Source organism: Periplaneta americana, chromosome 9 (genome assembly GCF_040183065.1).
Source record: "Periplaneta americana isolate PAMFEO1 chromosome 9, P.americana_PAMFEO1_priV1, whole genome shotgun sequence".
NCBI classification, from domain to species: Eukaryota; Metazoa; Arthropoda; class Insecta; order Blattodea; family Blattidae; genus Periplaneta; species Periplaneta americana.
The window spans coordinates 175,716,463-175,739,032 of NC_091125.1; the positions used below are offsets into that span (position 1 = coordinate 175,716,463).

Here is a 22,570-nt window from a genome sequence, read left to right on the forward strand (position 1 = left end):
ATGGCGGGCTTATGTGAGTGCGGCAATGAACCTCCGGGTTCCTTAAAAGCCAGTAAGTAAGTATTTCCCCATTGCGCTATCCTCAGGAGTTCCTGCACACCGCTCTTCGAACACTCATTTTCCTTAATTGTCATTAATTAATTACAGATCATCATTCTTGGTGCTGGTGCAACCAAATCAAAATTAATTACGAGTTATTCTTAGTGCAACCAAACTAATTTTAATGATTTCAGCATCATATAATAGATTTTACTACTGTCAGCCATTAATACTTCAGACCCTTCCACACTGATCAAAATTTGTTCTTACATTGCAATCATGTTTTCATTCTTGAGTAAAATCCAGCGAAACATTTGAGGCCGGATTATGACAGGCCAGGAAGTTACTTGGTTTTTACAAAATGCCATTAATAAGTAGAGATCAAACTTGTGGAAGTTGTTAATTATTTTGAGATAACATTTTGTGAACACCGACTTCATTCTGAATTTAATAAAAAGAACTCTCAACTTGTCACGAAATAAACTTTGCTACTCAAGTGCAGCTGCTTCAGCCTGCTCAACGATGTTCATATTGCTAGTGAAAATCACTTCCCTCCCACAACTATATAGTCACATGCTGACTGTAAGTAATTCAATGGATTGTCTGTGAGGGGATTCCCCTTCCCCCTTCTGGAGATATCTGTAATGGTCTGAGGTTAAACATTAATTTTTCTCATACTCAGAAGTTTTATTATTACTTCAACAAATCAATATAATCACTGCACCACCCACATAGTACATTTCAATTACGCTACATTTTAATTGATACCTCTGGCTGATCTGTACATCTACATCTCACTTGACGATATGTGTCAGAGGAAGAACAATTGCTTGTATGCATCTGAAGTCTGACTAGTGGAATAGGTAGCTAACCGGCGATGTATGCAATGGAGGGACAAAGGAAATGGCCACTCTACCCCATTATCTCCTGGCCTAGTTGCCTCATTACTTAAGAGGTTCAAACCTGTCTTCGGACAGTTGACTAAACAACAATTTAATTGAGATATTTATAGCATGTTTTTGCATGCTGAATTTTATTTTACAACTAACGTAACAAAGTGCTACCTTGAATGTACTGCAAGGCATTTTGAAAATGATATTGGAGATAGAGGTCTCTAGTTCTATCCCTAATCGTTTTGCAATGTATTGTATCTCTTTGTATTTGCAATGCAATTTTTATTGTAATGAATGAGAGCTTCAGAGACATTTTAAATCTCCCTCTTAAATAGAAAAATTGGGTGATATTACAAAGACTGGATGTACATTATGATTCTTTAATAGATAATTTATGATTTTAAAGTAGTACCTTGCATGCCCATACTTAGAACAATGCAATGGTGAAAATATTGCTCTTTGGGCTTACTACTTTAGTTCATAACATTAGGCCTAGTCAATTTTCTGTCTTCGCTGCTTGCAGAAAGAAAATGTTTGAATTTAAGTAAACCAACACTTCATCACGAAATTATCTCCATGAAAGAGACTGCTTTGCCTCATCTATGTACCCAGAAATCCACTGTTTAGTACTTGGCTGTTGTTTTCCTCAACATTGCAATGTTGTGAAGGAGAAGAAGTAAGGTCAAAGTACAGTCAGCTGTACCAGTGTTGGTTGCAGGAGGCCTGCAGCCTTGCTGTCGCATCCTGCTGTATGGGCCTCCGGGCACGGGGAAGACTGAACTGGCGAACGCACTGGCCGTGGAGCTCAAGATTCCGTTCTACAGTGTCACTAGCACGGACCTGCTGTCCTCCTGGGTGGGCCAGTCGGAGAAGTGAGTACACTGCGAAGTTCGCATGCTTGCCTCAGAAACCACAAAAGTATCAGATTCGATATGTTGTTGTTTTCTAATGCCAGGCATTTGACAATAAAGTCATTTGACCTCTTGCACTCCAATATTTAATGAAAATGGCAAGTTGTAGCCGATTTAAGTGAACACCCTATTTTAATGTTTTGGTGGCTACTTCATTCACACACAACTCCCAGAATGTCTGGAGGACCACACCTGCTGTTGGTCGACGGGTCCACTGGACCTAGCTGGGAGATCTTGTTGATCACCAGCTTTCCCTCCTTAAGCCACTGGAGGACGATTTTAGTGCCATAGCAGGTCAGCACTAGGAACAGAAAAGTAGAAAGAGGAGGAAGGAAAGGGAAATGAACCCCTAGGCCTCAAATGCTCTAATGCCGTCAGGGTCGAAGAAAGTAAGAGTTCAGTCAAAGGACTGGATAGCAAAGGGTAAAGAGGGAATTAGGTATTGGTTAGAGGAAAATTATACCAAATTCAGTCATTAACTCATCAAGCTGACCAGTGCTAATTGATGAGTAGCCCCTCCCTTTAGTTCAGCTCGTAAAATCATGCTTACTAACAGCTGCACCACGGGAAGGTAGGGATGGGACATTGGGTATTTGTCCAGGTTGGTTCCTTAAAGCCTTCAATGGGAAGGATTAATGGCTCTCCCTCCTGTATTCGACAAATACCGTTTTGCAGCCATCAAATTCAATATTAAAAGTTGTTCACTATTTCACTTCAACTATAATGTGAGTCAAACTACAGTAACAACGCAATAAGAAGCTCGTGTACCGTTTTAATGCAATAGTTGCCAGATAACTTATTTGATGTGTTTTTCTCTGAAATCCTGGCAAAATTCCTATATTTTCCATGTTCATTGTTTTGAGTTATACGTTTTTTTATTCTTACCATCGCATTTTAAACCCCAGAAGATACCTTCTAAATGGATTCTGCTCCAAATTAGGTTTCCCATGAAAGTATAAGAAAACGAAAATATAGCACATGTTTTTTATAAGATACGGTCCATTTTGAAATTCGTGGAAATTCGAAGCTGCCCATGCTTTCCTCCAATAATCTTGTGTCCATGTTTCGTAATCATGAACAAGTTAGGGAACAGTCATCACATTTTGAGTACGTGGTTTATTCCTTAGGAGCAAGCTGTCCAAAACAACTTACATTTTTTTTATAAAATAATCAGAAAAAGACCTTTGGGGAGGCGGTGACGTCGATGGAAGGATGATATTAAAATGGATTTGAGAGAGGTGGGATATGATGATGGAGACTGGATTAATAGTCGCTTCCTTTTTGCTACAAGCTGGTATGTGAACTGTTTGCCCAATGTGCAGCTGAAGATGCTACTTACAATTAGTGGAGGCTTATGATGAGCTGTCAATTATATACATTGCTGTGCATAATATATTATGAAGCCTCCTTTTTGCTACAGGCTGGTACGTGAACTGTTTGACTACACACGAAAGAAAGGAGAACCATGCATAATATTCGTCGACGAAGTAGACAGCCTGTGTCGGAAGCGAACGTCAGCAGAACGGGAGATGGACCGCAGGTGTGTGCTAGCCCATCATGCAGTGTTTGTCATGCTATTTCCTTCTCCTGACACTTACTGCTTGTCAACAGAATAAAGACGGAGCTGCTGGTGCAGATGGACAGGTGCGACAGCTGCAGTTTTCTGCTATGTGCTACAAATTATCCCTGGGACATCGACTCAGCTTTCATGCGACGCTTCCAAATGCAGTTCTACATTCCCCTTCCTGACAGGTAACTCCATATGTGCAGTAGGGCAGTGGTTCCCAATATTATTAACCTGCTCAATTCTTTCATGATTTTTTATATTACGTACTTAAAAGGTTATTCTAAGCACAGAGATAGAAGGACTGTACAATCCTCTTCTACTTGATCACAGGTAAAGTAATAGTTACTAATCTGTATGAAGCACATTGCAATCTTCTCTTTCTCTAGAAACAATAAATAACATCTGTTTGTTTTTTAAAAGAAATAGCAATGACTTCTTGCTGCTTTGCACTCACTACGTAATGGAAGAGGAATCAACAATGACGATGTCTTATCTAGATTTCTGTTTTACTAAAATGATCAAGCATTTTATGTCTGCACAAAAGCCACCACTTAGTTGTGACTGTAACGTGTGCAAATGTCAACAGGAGAACCGTAACTACATAAAACTTTAATGGAAAAGTTTATGTTAAATTGGCGAAGTAGTGCATACTTACGACCTGTCACATTTGGATTAGTATTTCACTCTAAATGAAAATATTAGTACGATATTATAATCCAGAGAACATTTAGTTCATAAACCAGCCCCATGGTCTAGTGGGGAATTATTCCTGTGTTCGTCCATGGTCTGGAATTTAGGTTAAGTTTAGATTTAAGACCTCTCCTGGCACCACATTATCATAATCATCCTATCACATCATCGGGGTAATGTAACTCCGCCTTCCAGGCGCCCTAACCTCAGAAGTGGGTTACAACTAAGCCACGGCCAGGAGAGAAGATCAGAAATGTCGAAAAGACAACCTGGTGGCATTGAATTAAAAAAACATTTAGTTCATATGTTATCTATCTGAACTGAAATGCTCATTTTGGCATAACTGAGCTAAAATCATGGGAGGCTAACAGGGATCTAATTCACTTGATACAAGGTTATGTGTGCTATTCTATTTAAACATATACGGCACAGATTTTTTTATGTAATAGGGCTTCCTGTAGTTGAAACAGCAGCCTGTAGCCCAGATGCTGGTATGATTTATTACTACAGTAGTTCTCATACATGGCACATCTGCATCATATATGATCTCTGTATATTGTATTGTATTTATTTACATTGCATGGTATTCGTACATCGCTTCACTGCTAGAATATGTCCAAAAAATGTTAATGGTACTATGAAGTCTTAATTATAGTCACAGTCTAGTTGAAATATATACAGAAGGGTTTTACAATGTAGTCTACTAGTACAACACAAGGGGTTAGTATCAATACTTAATACAAGACAGAAATATTCATGAAGCATTGTTGACTGTCATGAATTCACCTACAGAGTAGAAGGCGTGAGAAATTAGGTACGGTATTTCTTTAATTTGGCCCTAAATAAATCTTATGTATTGAGTTTGAATTTTTATATCCATGGGGAGGTATCCTTCGAAGAAGTGGAAAAATTCAAATATCTTGGAGCAACAGTAACAAATATAAATGATACTCGGGAGGAAATTAAACGCAGAATAAATATGGGAAATGCGTGTTATTATTCAGTTGAGAAGCTTTTGTCATCCAATCTGCCGTCAAAAAAAGCTGAAAGTTAGAATTTATAAAACAGTTACTGGTATATTATTGGTTGTTCTGTATGGTTGTGAAACTTGGACTCTCACTTTGAGAGAGGAACAGAGATTAAGGGTGTTTGAGAATAAGGATCTCAGGAAAATATTTGGGACTAAGAGGAATGACGTTACAGGAGAATGGAGAAAGTTACACAACGCAGAACTGCACGAAACTGCTGAAATGGGAATCATAAATGTTTTAAAATGAAAAACTGGTTGTATATTAAGCATTTCACTTTCATTATCGTTCACATACTTCATTAACACCTGCAAAATTTTTAATTTGTTAAATAATATGCATTGAAATTGAAGTCAACAACTACTTTTTATATGTATTTACAAAAAGGAAATAAAGTTATTCTATTGTACACAAGAAAGTTCAAGATCTGTAAATTAATCCAGTTCTTGTTCGAATTGGAGTTGCAATAAACTACAAGGCATTTTTTCAAATTCTCAGACAACAAAGATTTTCTGTTGCTTACAAAATTGTTTTTAAAGGAGCTGGCAGGAAGGAAGTTGAAACGTGTAACAGAACAGTGAGTTGTAACGATCGTTGTGGTGCAGCCATCTGCATGTCAGATTGCAATAAAGTTAAAATATGGTTCATTTTAAAAGTTGCCCCATTGTCTCTGTTTTTCGTAATTTTCGCATTATAAAAACCTGTTTTTTCGGTTGCAAATATCTTGAAACGCATTTAAATAATGGTAGCATATGATTTTGAACTAAGGAATATGCTAAAGAGCAGTAACACATTCCTTTTCTGTTCAGTGTTTTCGAAGTTGTGACAAAGCACGTTTATCATAATTTTAACGAAGGATGCATACAACACGATACCAGATCTGTTGTGGGAGAGGAGCAGCAACGTTTTACGAAGGAAGCAGGCTGGTGCAACAACGGCATATGTTGTGAACATCACGACCTTTTTGCAGGGACGAACGTCTGCAGATTATGCGCCTCCATACTGCAGAGAACTCCGTGGAGTTGTCGGACACGGATTGGCAGCAACTTCTGGACCACACAGAAGGCTTTTCTGGGTGTGATCTCAGGAACCTGACGCGCATGGCCCTCATGCGTCCACTGCACGACCTCTGCACCGCTACACATTGGCTTCCTGTCTGCAGTAAGTGTTTCAGAGAGGAAGCACGAAAAGTGCCCGCCTTCTCTTCTGAAAATAAGCTAATGCAATAGAATGTAATGATTTATAAAGCGACAATCAATACAACAGTTGTGCAAGCAATCTTCTCCCCCTCAAGAACATATTATTTTAAATACAGTAGAACCTCTATTATCCGTGGTAATGAAGGGGGTGGACTGAACGGTTAATCGAAAAAATCGGATAATCCGTACCATATAAGGTTTTCATAAATTAAGTGCAGAGACTAATACAGTTTCGTAATTTCCTCCGTCGTTTATAATAGATCAGAAGTTCACTAATTTAAGTCAGATTTTCAATGACAAAACTCCTTATGACGGCTGTCTGTGAAAAGATAGGGATAGTAGTCGTACAGGTCTCATGTTGTAGATTTACACACTTTGTACACTTTATATTTGTTTTTCATTAAATCGTGCACAGTTGTAATTCCTATTTCGTATTCTGATGCGAGATGAACCACAATTTCTCTTTTTCCAAACTATTCAATTACTTGTACTATTTTTCGTAGCACAACACGTTTTCATTTGATACTTTTTTTTTTTCGTTGTTGTTAACTCTATAGCATCTATTAGATGATTTATGGTTGTGCTAACAGATGGAGTTACTTGTCAACAATGTGACGCTGAAACGTGTGTTCAGGTTACTGCCCAGCGACAGTCCTGATGTATTTTTATATTTGTGATGAAGCCAAACCGCTATCACTAATCTTTGTTCGATGGTAAATGGGACTCTGGTCAGCCATGTTTGTTATAATTGCACAATTACCATGGTAGCATGGTACCAACGTAAACATGGGGGTGTGCCCACTTTGTGATCTCACTGTATATGTTAACCAATGTTTGAGCTTTACTCAATTATGTGGTATCATCACTGAAACAAGGTATTTTAAAACATGGACTTGCTTCTTATTTATTCTTAACATTAATTGTAGTAGTAAAAATTATGGGTATTTTAAAAGGACCTCTACGCCAAATAAATTAATGAATAAACCTATATACAAACAAAACTAATGGGACATCATAAAACAGACTGTCGAGCTGGTTGGCGAGTTGGTATAGCGCTGGGCTTCTATGCCCAAGGTTGCGGGTTCGATCCCGGGCCAAGTCGATGGCATATAAGTATGCTTAAATGCGAGAGGCTCATGTCAGTAGATTTACTGGCATGTAAAAGAACTCCTGCAAGACAAAATTCTGGCACATCCGGCGACGTTGATATAACCTCTGCAGTTGCGAGCGTCGTTAAATAAAACATAACATTTAACATAAAACAGACTGTATGGACACCCTGAAGATGGAGTGCCCCTGACCTCATTTGCAATTTCTCTTACAGCTGGAGTGCTCATCCCATGTTCTGATGATTGCCTGGGTGCTGTACAGACTCGTCTTGAGGACATACCACCTGCGATGGTAAGGACTAATAATTAGAATGCTGTAGTACTTGTTTGCAATGCTGAAACTGATATAGAGAGAAAGAGAAATCGACTGGGCCACTGAGTAAGAAGGAATGGTGAGCAGATATCAGATGATAGACAACATTAGAAAGCCCAATGCAAATGACAGATTAACATTTCTCGGCGAGCCACTAAAAGTCGTATCGCAATTCTCCTACCTAGGCATCACCCTACAAACAACCGTAAAATCCTTCAGAATACACATACAACAAAAAGTGTCAGCAGCAATTAGAGCAATATACAGCATCAACGACCTCCAGCAACTATCAACAGAAACAACAATGACGCTTTTTAAGACAGTCATAACCCCCATAGCAACATATGGAATGAACATAATTTGGGAAAAACTTACAAGCAGAGACATGGCACAAATAGAAACAGTGAAAGCACGCTTCATGAAAAGAGTGCTAGGAGTTGGAAAACGGCACAATCGAGAATGACGTATGCCCTAATGAGAGAGACCTTCTTCATCGAAGACATCAGATGACAGCTACTGCTACCGAGCACCAGACTACGCTCCAAGGACTACAGGAGAAGAGGAAAGACATCCGCAGCGAATTCTACACAACAGAGGCCATGTGTACGAGAGAGTGGACACGGCCCAACTACGAGATGAGGCACATCCTAACACGATACACAATCCATGGTTTTCATCACAAGGTATGCAGCACGAAGAGTTTCCATGAGCCGAACCAAGAATGCGTGTGCGAATTGTGCAAGAACCCATGTGAACGATACCACGTCGAAAAGGGCGCTGAAAGACGCTCATCACTTAATGAGTTTTGCTCAGACTAATTAACTCACCTTATGCACATTTGTGCACATTTACTCCCATTCATTAGAATTATGTGGATCGTATGTGGAGACTAAGAGCAAGGCGGAAAACCTGATTACTCATTGGTTCATTTCTCTCACTGGAGGTAGAGTTACATCTTCATTTACAATGCCCATTACTCACCCACTTTTGACTGTGAAGTCAAAACAATACACAGAGTGGGTTAAAAGTTGCTTTCTCCAAATACTTCCTTACATTTAATTACATTCTATGGAGGCCCTGTTTCTCGATATACATTCACAATGTTTAGACACTGATTTACAGATGGCAGAACATAACTCACGATTTTCACAAATGACTGTTCGATCATCTGTCGCATCATTCATGGCATTACCAACACTTTTATATGCAAACAAGCAGTGGACAGAGAGAAAAAAATTAAATTCAAACAGCTGAAATAACTTTCCTCAGAAGAGTCCCTTGCTGATTATGACAAAAAGAAATAAAGATATTACACAAGAATAAAAAAATATTTAGTATTAACACACACATAGCTCAGAACTGAAGGAATTGGTTACAACAAAATATGGACAGAATGAACACAAGTAGAAAAACATAAACCTAGACACAGAAGAAGAACGCAAGATGGGAAGGCCAAGAATTTCTTGAAGTTGAATGTGCCAACTAGACCTAACCCAATGAAAGCTGATCATCATCATCATCATCATCATCATCATCATCATCATCATCATCATCCTTCACGAATTAGGCCTCTGTAGACCTGTTTCGGCCCCATCTAGCAGTCTTCTTAAAGGTCTTCCTGGTCGACGATGTCCTCTAGGTTTATACTGCATCATAATTTTTGGGATTCTTGAATTTTCCATTCTTCTTACATGATCTAGCCAATTGAATTTGTATCTGCTGATTTTTTCTTCTACTGACTCTACTTCTAATTGTTCTAAAATTTCTTCATTCCTTTTTCGGTCTAAAAGAGTATATCCTGCTGTTCTCCTCAAAAATTTCATTTCCGTTGCTTTGATTCTCTTCACGTCTTTTTTCTTTAATGACCAAATCTCGTTTCCGTATAAATGAAAGCTGATAATGATGATTAATATGTAGGACTTAATATTTTCCCAAACATTTTTAGTTTAGAACACGTGTTAATTGAAGCCCTTAAACAACAACCTACGGGTGTAAATAATTTGCGCCCAAATTAAGTAATGCTAATTCTTACGAGAATAACATACCAGAGTTATCACGCAGTGAGACTGTTGCAGCATTGCACTGTTTGGCAGAACATCTACACCGGATGAAAATGAAGATACCATAATGAACTGGGACCATCTTAGAACATACTGGACAACTTTATTGGGAAGCCAGAAGACTGATGGCATTGTTGCAAATGTCTACAGCATTAGATTATAGTACATTATGCAACGAGCCTATAATGGTAGTAATTAAGACGAAAGTATGTTTGTTTATGAAACGAGCGCGAGTTTTATAATTTTCATATGAGCGTCTTAATTACCATTATAGGCAAGTTTCATACGACTTTTTATGCTCGACCATATTTCTAACTTGAAATTATTCAAGAGTATTCATATTATGGTTATGTAAGTGAGTAGTGAACTGACCTGAATTGTGAGATGTGCGCAGACGCGAAAGTATTGATTTTTTCCGAGGCCGAATGTCATTGACCTTGATATAACGTAGACAATAAGATGAACATTAGTCTTGATATAACCTGGAAATTGATTTAGAATTGAAAAACGAGATGATAAATTGAATTTATTTGAATATTATTTACAATTAACGCTAATTATTATAACCTTCTGCGACAGTATTGGATTTCCAGCCTCCGTGACGTTTCGCTAATTGTCTTTCAATTGCATATCCGAGAATAATCGATAATTGCGGTTTTATAATGGTATAAAGGTGATTTGTCATTGGCTGAACACCTCCACTTTAATGAGGTGCATTAAAGGGCTACTACCAGGTGTATAATTACTACATTTCGGCATGGTCGAGCATAAATTAATAAATAATTCTTACGAGATCATTGTGGGTGCACAGCTGATGCCACTCCTGACAAGGTTTTCTTCAGTTCACTTTTCATGCACCCCTCCCAGGTACTTCTCAGTGGCAGCATCTCTTCCATATACGTATGTAAAATAACTGACATGACTTACAGTTTGTACACGTCTACCTTTGCAGGTAACGGCTCGATCTGTGACATTCGCTGACTTCCAGGCCGCATTATGCAGTGTGCACAGAACTGTCAGCGCAGATGAGGTCGCCAAGTTTGAGCACTTCATTGGGTGATAAAAGACAACACAGACACAGCTCAGAGGTTACAGTGACTTTATTATCTCTCTGTATCAAAATGAGAGGGGAGGCATGGAGGCATGCCACCGTGTGCTATTGTCCAACATGTCTGTGGGTGTGAGCATTACAATATCTGTGATCTGCTGACTACACTAACAATATCATAACGTGTCGCTCCATGGAATGTCGTAAGGCCACAGCAGGCTGGAGAACAGCTCCCGTGAGAGTGACTAGTGCATAAGCAATCTGACGGGACGCTGTTGGAACCTTCTTCCTACACTTGACAAGGACTCCAACTTAATCACAGCTTTTTATTTTGTTGTTTGAAAAAAAAAAACACACACACACAACAGGGTGGCCGCAGCCCTCGTCCCTGCTCCTCAGTCTTCACCTGTTCTCCAACTTCCCAGCCTCAACCAAATGGCAGATTTCGGCGATTGTCGTGTTTTAGAATTTCATTTAAATTTGTCTATGCCGAGTTTGTACTTTCAGAATCAGACTTTTTTAAATTGCAGCAGGGATTCACCAGGTCTGCCAACACGGTGGCTGGGAAGTTCTCTTATGTTTCAATGTGTGGGGAAACTCTTAGAGTACATTTCCACTCTTACTATGTGCTGCAATGTGTGACACTACAGAAATGCTACCGTTTACACTAGCACACTACGCACGTTAGCAATACTATCACAGAAGCTATTTCCAACTAGCTTATAGGAGAGCAACAGTGTTATGTGCTGTACTGCAATGATCAATGTATACAACAACAATGCAGAGGTAGATACATTCCCTCGCACCAAAAAATGTTTCTTGGAATTTCATAATTATCAAAGTAAGTTGAAATTTATCTTAAAAAGAATACAATGCATGTATGTGTTCTCCAATAAAATTAGTGTGTCACAGAAAGACAATGCGTTATTTATTTACTCTTTTGAAGAGCAACTTTTACGCATTTTCTTACAAAACGGATTTAAATAAAATAATTTTAAGTCAGCCATATCGGCACTATACAGTTGGGTGACTGACTGAACGCTCGCACATCGCGTCACATAGTGTGGAAATGCAGCCTAAGCGAAACACTTGAGAGTTAATATTAAGCTTCTAACTACAAGCAAGAGCACTGCCTGGTCTCCTCTGCACACAGCACCAATATCTCACTTTACGATAAGTAACGTACACATTAAATAACATCGCTGTATGCAGCCACGACTTGACAGCTGCCACAGAGATAGCAAAGAAAAATATGAGTAACAATGCAGCTACCAACATCTACACTATATACAAAAATAATAAAGCAACATATTCTTTTAAAATACAAATGTACTGACAACACCAACCGAAGAGCTGTGTGATCATTACAATAAAATATCAATTGTTTTGCAAGCTTGTGTTGCTTGAGAAACGCTTCGCATTTCATTCAACATAATTATAATTGTAATATAATAATAATTATTGTAATAATAGGGAGATAAAAACAAAATTATAATAAAAAAATTTCTCAAATTTGTGGAAATTATCACTATTGGCTGAATAATAATGCATTATATAAAGTAAAGCAAGAAATAAAGCTTCTCTTAAATACATGTAGTCCCATTCTGGTGCACGACATTCTCTATAAATAAATAAATTACTCTGCTCTGAGCGGGCCTCGCATGTGCACGGTCGTGCGGACAGGAAGGATGTGGCCGTGGCTACTGTAAGGCACTATCCCGGTATTGTGTGGAGACTGCGTCCGTGCACACGTGGGCTAGCAGCGACGCACGTGGCTGGATACCAAGTACGGGACATCGCCGTCCACCATCAAGACTCTAAAAATATAGACGCTTTGTCAAATGAGCAAGTGATGAGCCGCAAGGGGTAGGAACTACCAACATTTAAAATTTGAATGTCAGAATTTCATTGCGGGCGGCGATCTCCCATCCCTATTCCCTGAGCATCCCCATCCCTCGACTCTGAGAGCTGTGGTTAGATCCCATGCACTGCACCGAATTATCACAGGCTAACAGGTGCTCGTAACATAAAGTAAGAAGCGAAGACTTGTCGAAGTCAAACCAGTCCCCACCCGTTGTGTGCTATTACATCTACGCATGCAGCTGCCCTCTCAAAAGCTGGAAGCGGCCACGCTCCTCAGAGTCGCCCCCCTGTTGCACGAAATGTCAATGTCGGTGGGCACTGAGCTCGACAATGCAGTGCTGCCACTCTTTGCAGATTTGTTCTTCGGCTCGTAGTAGTCGCTTGCTGTCATCATTCTGTCATCATACAACGAGAACCGAGCGCCCGAGTTTCCCTTACCCCGCATGCGCCTAACGGAAGGGGGCACGTCCCCCGGAGTTTTGACACGCGAGTTGGGGTCCTTGAGCATCCGAGTGCTTGTGCCAAACACCTGCTGGAAGTGCTCTTCCAGGCTCTGCCGCGAGCCGGCGGTAGTGGACTTCGCCAGCGGTAATGTCGACGGGCGTCTGCTCTTTGCCGGCTTGTTGGACTCCTCACTCTTATTGTTGTGGTTGAGTGGAGACATCACTGACGTCACGACACCATTCTTCATACCACCTGATGGCAGCAGGCTCACCTGCGTCTCCATGATTACTGGCGACTTCTTCAGCCCGTTCTGGCATGCCAGGAGATTCGACTTGGCGTCTTCGCTCTCACTGTCCTTCGAGACGTTCACCATCCTATTCGTCTGCTCGTTGCCCCCGCGGTACATGCCGAACAGCAGGTGCTTCTTTGAGTCCAGCAGCTTGCGCAAGCCACCCCAACCACCCCAACGGGACACACTTTTGCCGTCGCCTAGTGCAGACCCGTTCCCTGGGATATTGGGCTGCTTCGGAATGGTGGCATACGCCGACGTGTCGTACACCGCATTCTGCACGTAGGGAATGGGCGTTGCGGGGCGCAGACCGTTGTTGTTGACGCCCTGCGACATGCTCAAGTAGTCGTGCGACACCAGCGACTGCGACTCGGTGTAGTGGCTGTGGGTGTGCTTCGATGACCGGTCCACCAGGGTGTTGCCGTTGCACGACAGCTCCTCGTCCGAGGGCGCCTGCAGCATCAGGTTGCGCTCCATGCACGGGTTGCGACCCTGGTACGGCTGCAAGGCTCCTCGGATGGTGGGCGCCATGCTATACCCATTCGCTATTGTCGCAGTGTGGTTCGAGTTCTTGTCTGCAAACAGAGGAGACGTGAGTGGGAAGCCCGTCTGTGAACCACTGTTAGGAGACAGCACGATGTACTTACATGACGGGTCCAGGTGGGGCTCCGAGGGGGACATGGTCACCATCGTCTCTACAGTTCCCTCGGACATCGTTGACTCTCGCGTGTCCTTGCCAAATGTGGCGCTGCTCTGGCTGCCGGAACGCACAGAACAGCCTGTAGACAGGAACAATTCTGAGTAGTGTGATAGTGCAACTACGCACTCAAATACAAGTTTGATCAATCCTAATGCTGGAAAAATGGTTTGCGGTTTGGCATTCGCAAAAAGCACACCAGGACGTTATTTGTCGCTCAATTACAGTGTGTTTGATTTATTATCATAGGAGCTACGACATGATAAAATTTAACAGTGCGGCAAACAGATCCCTTGTCTGGTAGCTCGGCAATGAAAGAACAAAAATGGCGAACGATACTACCTACCTAAACTTTATAGTGCCTTCACTTCCTAAGGCGTAAGCAAAGAGGAGGAGTCACGCCAGAAATAACAGCGACGCGACTATAGTGAATGTGTGCTGGGAGTGATTAGGAATTGACATTGGAAATGGACAAATGAAAGAAGTGTATAGGATGGAAAACGGGAATAACAGGCCCATTTTGGTTAGACTGGCAAACCGAATGATTAAGGAGAAAATTATGGATAGTAAGAAAGCATTAAATGACTCGAATATTAGTATAAAGAAAGATTTTGAATAGGAGGTGAGGTGTCACAGAAAGGTGTAGTGCCGTTCATGAAAATAGCTAAAAAAAATGGACATTATGCAAGATTAATTAAGAACAAATTGAAAATTAATAGCGAATTACTCAATGTCGAATTTTGTTCAGAAAGTATAATTGAGTCGACAAAGGGTGAGAATGTAGATGAAAGGAAAAGAATAGAGATAAAGGAGAAGGTAAGAGGGATTGTAAATAAAAGTGCAATGAAAAGAAAGGATGAAGTTGCAGAAGGCATGAAGGAAGTGACACATGAGGCGACAGAGGGATGTCTGAAGAAATTAACAGGATCAGGCGACAACTAATTCTCAGGCGTCGATGTCTTCATGAAGAAAGTGAGAGGGGGTGGAATGAACTAAGCAGAAGAGAGGGGAAACAGACGCCTGGATAGTTCAATAATGACGTCACCCTAAGGCCAAAGCAGAGTGTGAGGATCAGAAAAGTGGAGGAATCAACAACGTCGCACATGAAAACAGCTGTGGAGATCTTGGAGTTGGAAGAATGTTGAATTGACGAAAGAAGTGCGGTAAAGAAGGGGTAGAATAGAGAGAGTTAATCGAGTTAGTAGTGTGAAACGAGGGGGCAGTAGGGAAGAAAAAAATATGTTGTTGTTTTCTAATGCCAGGCGTTTGACAATAAAGTCATTCGACCTCTTGCACTCCAATATTTTTCAAAGACATTATCATGGTCGGCCACTGAAGCACAGATTTTGAGGTGTTCCGAATCCATTTCTTGGTTTGAGTTGCACAATGGGCAGTTAGGGGACTAATATATTCCAATTCTATGCAGGTGTTTGGCCAAACAATCATGGCCTGTTGCCAAAGAAAAAAATATATAACCCGAGAAAATGGTGTACCAGTGGGAGGGAAAATAGCAGAGTTAGTTACATAATAGAAAAATGGAATTGAATGGATGCACTTTCTCAAGGTTATGGACTTGATTTTGTTTAAACAATGGATTCTGAGACCAAAGTTATAAATCAAGTTGAACCAATGTTCTCTGAGTACGAGTGTTAATATGATTATGTGTTAAAAGTGTTCCTATAGTGAAATTAATAACAGGTTATGTTTCCTGAAATAAGTCAAGGGTTAAGTCTTCTATATTAGTTAAGTTTGAAATGTAATTATGTTATTTAAAGGAAAGAATTATTTAGTTATGAGAAAAGTGGGAATGTAGTTAAATGGGAAGAAATAGTATGAATAGCTGAGAATAAGAGAAGTACGATAGTACGTGTTATAAATTAGAAGGAGAGATAAGTGAAAGTGAAGGAACATCAAAGACACAGTTAAGATCACGTTGTAAGTATGAATACAGAAATCTGAACGTTAATAGTAATATCATTCTGATCCTATGGTGACAAGTTATGTAGTATAATAGCACAGACCATAAAGTGTTACAGCCATTCCTCGGCAGGCGTGTTAAAAATTGACCATTATATGGTAGCATATGTAAAGTATTTTATTAACACTGTTGCACCAATTGCCAATTGCTTTCAACAATGTCACACGTTAGCAATCGCAATCGATTAACAGAGCAGTTCAAACAATACCAGGCTTACGTTTCAAAATAACGGCCTTTGGTTTAGAAATGTGCACAAATTAAATAAATTCCTTCAAAAACTATTTTACTGATAACTATATGAAACAATAAAGAATTAAACAATTATAAAAAATTGGGATGAACCCAGATTTGAACCTTGGAGCTCTCGATGTGCAGTCGCATTCTCTACCACTGAGCTCTGTCACTGATTGCTTTAAATTTGGTAAAATTTCACTAAATAAAGGGGAATACAGCAGTGGCGAAGTCTGGGAATTGTCTCTACACGAGCACGGACAACGACTACCTAAGCAGTAGTGTAAGGCACACATGTTAAAAAAGGTTTATTTCATTCGTAGGTTTCCTACAATTGGTCTGCAGTCTCATTTCGCAAACATCTCTACTCAGCAAATAAATGACATTTTTAACATTTGCCGTAAATAACTATTATTCTGTAGTGTTCAGAAAATGCTTACTTTTATAAGTAAAACTGTTGACTTTCAGTTAGCATATGACTCTGTTTGGAGAAATAAATTATTACTAAAACTCCAGAAATTAGGTATCTCCAGCAATATGTTCAGATGGATATCAGAATTCCTTAGTCAAAGATTCATTGCCACTAAATTCAATAACTCACTTTCTAGTTACAGACAAACATATCGAGGTCTACCTCAGGGCGCTGTCCTCAGCACAACTTTATTCAATATTTATATAAATGACTTACCCTTCCTATTAGAGGAATCAAACATGAAAACAGCATTATTTGCAGATGATATAGTTTTGTGGACTTCCGGATCTTACAGACAGAGACAAAATTCAAAATTCTGCTCTTAAAGCTCTAAATCAACTACGTACATGAATGGAATACATCAAATCTGATGACAATTTAAGCAAAAGTAACTACCAAATATTTTCACTCGGTAAAAAAGAAAGAGAATTCAATATCCAATACAATGGCCAACACCTCCCTAGGACTTATGAATCCAAATATCTTGGAGTTATTTTCGATAGTAAGTTAACATGGAGCAACCATTTGAAATACATTTCTGAAAAAGCTCGTAAAAGATTCTCCCTTCTAAAAAGACTAGCAGGAAAGAAATGGGGATGCTCTAGGAATACTTTGAACACTACATACAAAATGTTTATACAGCCAGTGCTGACATACTGCGGAGAAATTTTAATTACTTCACCTTTCATAAACGACATAGAATATGTTCAAAACCAAGCTCTCAGGCTCATTACTGGTGGAATCAAAACAACTCCAATAGACTCTATGAGATTCCTCACTAATATTAACAGCATCAAAATGACAATAGAAGAAAAAGCACTGATTCAATATGAAAAACTTATCAGATTACCAGGAAACAATTGGATTCATACAGTCCTCTCTGTAGATTGAAAAATCAAAAAAGTTTCATATCCATGGTTCAAGAATTAAAGCACAAAATCAATATCCCGAATTTAAAAGAAAACTTACAAATTAAACCAAACCCTTTAACTCTATTAAATATAGAATATAATCTAAATTTAGCAGAAGAAATATTGAAATCAGAAGTAAACACTGAAATTCTGAAACAATTGTCTTTAGAGACAATTAATATTAGATACTCTCCACAAAACTGGCTTCATTTTACCACCCGATGGATCCTTGATCTCCAGAGAACAAGGTGCCGGTGCAGGTGTTACGTGCTGTCTCTTCTCACTTTATAGATCTCTTGGATATGGAACAACAAGTTTTGATGGTGAAATCATTGCAATAAGTGCATGTCTCAGGAATCTTCTATGCCACATCAATAAATTTAAGAATGCAGTTATATTGTCAGACTCCAAAGCAGCTATTCTATCAATCGTCTCTAAACACACACCTTCATCTCAAACAGCAGAAATAACTAAAATGCTCTCTCAATTATTATCACTCAATAAAAGAATTGTATTCCAATGGATACCATCCCATTGTGGAATCCTGGGAAACGAGAATGCGGATGCTTTAGCAAAGAAGGGCAGCACTGCTACTTACAGACCTGTTACTAAATCTACTTATTACTCTGTGAAAAGATTTATTAAATCTACATACTTCGACTTCAACAAACAAAATTTGATAACTCAATCCCAAGGGAAAAAATGGAACTCTCTGCATCAAAATCCACAGTTAATTCCCGATTTACTACGAAAATCGTCTGTAGCTGCATTTAGATTGGCAACAGGCCATGATTGTTTGGCCAAACACCTGCATAGAATTGGAATATATCAGTCCCCTAACTGCCCATTGTGCAACTCAAACCAAGAAATGGATTCGGAACACCTCAAAATCTGTGCTTCAGTGGCTGGCCATGATAATATTGTGACAGCGACGTGAGATTCGAACTCACGACCAGCGTCCCGCAAGAAAGCAGATCGCGCGGGGACGGCGCGCGGCGGAGAGAAGTAAGAGGGAAGGGCCTATGCGGCGAGAGAGTGGAGAGAGAGTGCGCGTGCATCTGGTGCTGGTAGAGAGGAGAGGGCTCTGGATTTTTCTGGAGTGCCATCTCTAGAGACGCGTGGAACTTTCGAGGCTACGTCGCTGTGGTTATAAATTACAGACGCGAAGGAACGACAGCAGTTTTCAGTTGATTAGTCAGCCAGTCAGTGAGAAAGCCAGAGCAAGCAAGCCAGTCTTGTGTACCGGAGTTCGACTCGAGTGTGCGTCCGCAACTGTATCAGCATCCGAAGGCCTGAGTTCGAGTGCAGTGGACCACAGTTGGAGGGACCTGAGTTCGAGTGCAGTGGACCGCAGTTGGAGGGACCTGAGTTCGAGTACAGTGAACTGTCTCTGAAGGTCTGTGGTTCGAGATACTGTGAACTCGAGTGACTGAGATAGAAGAACTGTGAACTGAGAACTGATAGTTCTGATTTGTAAATAGTGCTTTGTAAATATTAGTTAAGATTAACAGTTCATTGTTGTTCGTACTAGTCCAAGTAAATTGTCATTGTCGTCAGTGGAGTGCTATAACGAGTGAAAATCCAATTGTTGACGAGAGCGTTTAAGGCGAATTGTAGAAAGGAATTATTGTTGGAAGAATAAAATCCTATTGTTGAGTTGAAAGAAATTCACAATATCTTTGAAAAATATTGGAGTGCAAGAGGTCAAATGACTTTATTGTCAAGCGCCTGGCATTAGAAAACAACAACAACTTTTTGTTCTGATATCCCACAAAATGTGGAATTATAACTACTCCTGAGATCAGTCCTTTATCTACCCAACCATAGATACCTTGCTTTTAAACTTAAACTGTGAAGGAAAGTGCTTCACAGGGACCTTTTCTTGTCAGTATTTTTTTTTTTAATTTTGTTCTTCTTTCTCACCTGTGTCTTCTCCTGAGTCGAGCAGCAAGAGGCGGTTGGGGTCGCCCGGCAGTGTGCTGGCAACAATGGCAGAACCCGTGTTGTTGCTTCTTGGGCCACTGCCAGGGAATGTAGGATTCACGGTGGGGCTCACTCCGGACACGTAGATGGTGCCCCGCTGGCGCTCCCACAGCGACGGCAGCTCCTGCAGCCGCTCCTCTACACACAGAGCCGTGAGGCGCGCCTCGGCATCCTGGTCCCAGCAGTCCTCCACCGTCTCGCGCACCAGCTTCACGGCACTCCAATCTCGCCACAGCTCGGGGAAGAGCGGGCGTGCCTTGTGCCGCGACACCAGCACTTGCATCTGCTCGAACGTGGGGTGGTGCCCCACCTCCGCCTCGAAGGGCAGGCGGTAGGGCGGCGTCTCGGCTCCCGTCTGGTACAGGTCGGCACACCGCGACGCCAGCTCCCACAGCACCAACCCCAGCGCGTACACGTCGATCTGCTTGAGAGACGATTCGCAATCCCTGAGGTTCACCGCGCCCTCCAGCACCTCGGGCGCCATGTAGCGCAGGGTGCCCACGTCGTTGATGGACTTGGTCTCGGCATGCTGCTCCTCGCCGTTCTGGAAGTACTTGGAGCCCGAGATCTTCATGGCGAAGCCCAGGTCGCACAGGCAACACGACAAGTCCGCCTTGACGAGAATGTTTCGCGAGTTCAGGTCGCGGTGGCTCACACACGGCTTCGACTTGTCACCCTTCCGCACGTCCGTGTGCAAGTGGGCCAGCCCCCGTGCAACGGATAAGGACATTTTGCAGAATGTGGGCCACTCCAGTAGGTTCGTCCTGAGGTAGTCCTGCAGGCAGCCGTTGGGTGCGTATGACAAGACGAGCAGGTACTCCACACAGCCTTCCAGACTTTCTCGTTCCACATAGCCTGAAAGTGCACCATTTTCATCACTTGTTATATCATTATACACTCGTTTTTTTTTTACTGTTTATTTAGTTTTTTATATACGTATCCTTTGAAATATATTTTTCAGCATTTTATTCTTCTAAACACTTTTCCACAAAATTTTCATGAACTGATGCTGAATCTACAGTATGTGATCGTCTACAAGAATTTATCCTTCAACCCACTGTTAAGTTCTTCAGTAGTACATTAAAATGTAGTTTGTAAATGCAGACAATTGCTTTGCGTTTATCCTGCCAACTGTCTTATACAGACGTAAAAGAAACAGATCCTCACCAAGATTTGTACATATGGAGTAACAACAGGAAGCTACATGGTTGTGAACTTCGTGCTTCTGTTTGTTCTTAGATCGCTTAGAGTGGAATGAAAATGGGAAATCAGAAATGCTTACTTCAGAGACTAGGCACGATCTGAATGCCGACAACGAGTTTGCTAGTTGGGGGGGGGGGGACGTTTTTGTACGACGCAGAAACAAAATTTGGCCACTTGAATTTTGTTTCTGGTTCTTTTCTGCTTGTTTGTGGGTCACCTGTTGTAACTAATCTGTACAGTCCGCGTGATCGTTTTTGGCGTGTGAAATAAGTAATGGGAACGTTAAATACGAGTGTTTTACATTTGCACCAGTCACTCTGACAACCGTGTTTGACAAATGGCTGATGTGACGTGTATAGGAAGTGGTATCATTCTCAGCTACACTAGCAATATGCTCACAAACTGGGCACTGTAGATCTAGAACACACGCCAAAAACGCTGGCGCCAGCTGTAACAAAGATGTATTCAAGGCAAAATAAACATCATTTCCCTAGTCGTCTGAACCAGGTGCTGCTGTTACACTGATTTTCTTTTTCAACGCAATCATCTGGATTTCTGCATTTCCGGATCATGTCAATCCCCAATTAGCTTGGGTAATTGAAGTTCTACTGTATTTACCAAACACAATCCATATTTAAAATCATTTTAAAGTAATAAAAGACGCAAATTACATCACTAAAGTCTACTTAATGACCACATTAAACAATGATCATGATCAGTTGGTTGAACTCAAAACTGCTTCACACATACAATTAACTTTACTCCACGAACACAGAGCTCGGCAGCACTCACCAAAATAAGTGAGCAGTGCAGGGTTGTCCATGAAGGGCAGGCAGTAGATGTCCCGTTCGTTATAGAAGTAGTTGCGGTAGTGGCTCGGGAATATCTTCACAGCCACCTCTTGGTCGTTCACTGTCCCCTTCCACACAGAACCATAGCGACCTTGTCCTGCGGAGAGATCACGACGGGAAAAATAATGCGTCTGTTTCACTGGAATTATCGCCAGGCAGAAAAATTAAACTGAGTATTGTTGCAGGTGTTCACGTTTAATTGGTAAAGTCTGTCTCAAAATAACTCCGGACATTGTGCGTGACTCACCAACGATGCTGGCCAGCTTGAGGTGCTCGAGCGCGTAGCTGCCGGAGTGCAGGCCGGCGGGCCCGCCGTTCTCCATGAGGTGCACGGCGTCGGGCGCCAGCTTGCAGACGCCCATCGCGCCGCCGTGGCACGCCCGGTAGACGAGCAGGACTGCCACCACCACGACGAGCGCCAACCCCGCGCACAGGCCGGAGATGAGCCAGGCCAGCGTGTCGGCCGGCGGCTGCTCCAGCGACTCCGTGGCCGGCGCCGCCGCCTCCACGTACGCGTCCGACACGTTCATGTTGCACAGGTCCTCGTTGCAGCAGCAGAACTTGGTGTTGTTCAGCGCCTTGGGGGGCTTCTTGTTGGCCACGCACTCGCTCTGGTGGCAGTCCTGCTTGCCCGACACCTCCCAGCATCCTGCAACATTACCGACCGACCACCTCACAACAGGTGCCACCGCCGCCGCCGCCGCCGCATCGATCCGACCGACCGGCCGCGCGGCGAATCAATAGCGAACACACACACACACACACACACACACACCAGAACAATGTCACTT

The 22,570-nt window shown here is 41.5% G+C and overlaps 2 protein-coding genes across 2 annotated transcripts in view; one reads left to right on the forward strand and one right to left on the reverse strand.

Annotated features, from left to right (window-relative positions):
- Positions 1-11,654, forward strand: LOC138705624 (uncharacterized). The gene is made up of 7 exons (XM_069834225.1): positions 1-52; positions 1,651-1,804; positions 3,264-3,383; positions 3,455-3,595; positions 6,099-6,289; positions 7,652-7,728; positions 10,762-11,654. Exons 1-7 carry the CDS (start codon positions 1-3, stop codon positions 10,867-10,869), a joined length of 843 nt encoding a protein of 280 aa, XP_069690326.1. The 3' UTR covers positions 10,870-11,654.
- Positions 10,892-22,570, reverse strand: part of wit (wishful thinking) — a 38,047-nt gene continuing 26,368 nt past the window's right edge. Inside the window, exons 3-7 of the mRNA XM_069836431.1 lie at positions 22,027-22,428; positions 21,721-21,876; positions 19,666-20,580; positions 14,101-14,232; positions 10,892-14,028 (exon numbers count right to left, since the gene is read on the reverse strand). Coding sequence (XP_069692532.1) covers positions 12,968-14,028; positions 14,101-14,232; positions 19,666-20,580; positions 21,721-21,876; positions 22,027-22,428 — 2,666 coding nt within the window. The 3' untranslated portion in view covers positions 10,892-12,967. The remainder of the gene's footprint in view (positions 14,029-14,100; positions 14,233-19,665; positions 20,581-21,720; positions 21,877-22,026; positions 22,429-22,570) is intronic.

Excerpts from the sequence above, each read along its gene's own strand:
- LOC138705624 (XM_069834225.1), top strand. The coding sequence starts at position 1 with ATGGCGGGCTTATGTGAGTGCGGCAATGAACCTCCGGGTTCCTTAAAA. Across the intron at positions 53-1,650 it reads TCCGGGTTCCTTAAAAGCCA|GAGGCCTGCAGCCTTGCTGT; the intron begins GTAAGTAAGTAT and ends TGTTGGTTGCAG. Across the intron at positions 7,729-10,761 it reads AGGACATACCACCTGCGATG|GTAACGGCTCGATCTGTGAC; the intron begins GTAAGGACTAAT and ends CTACCTTTGCAG.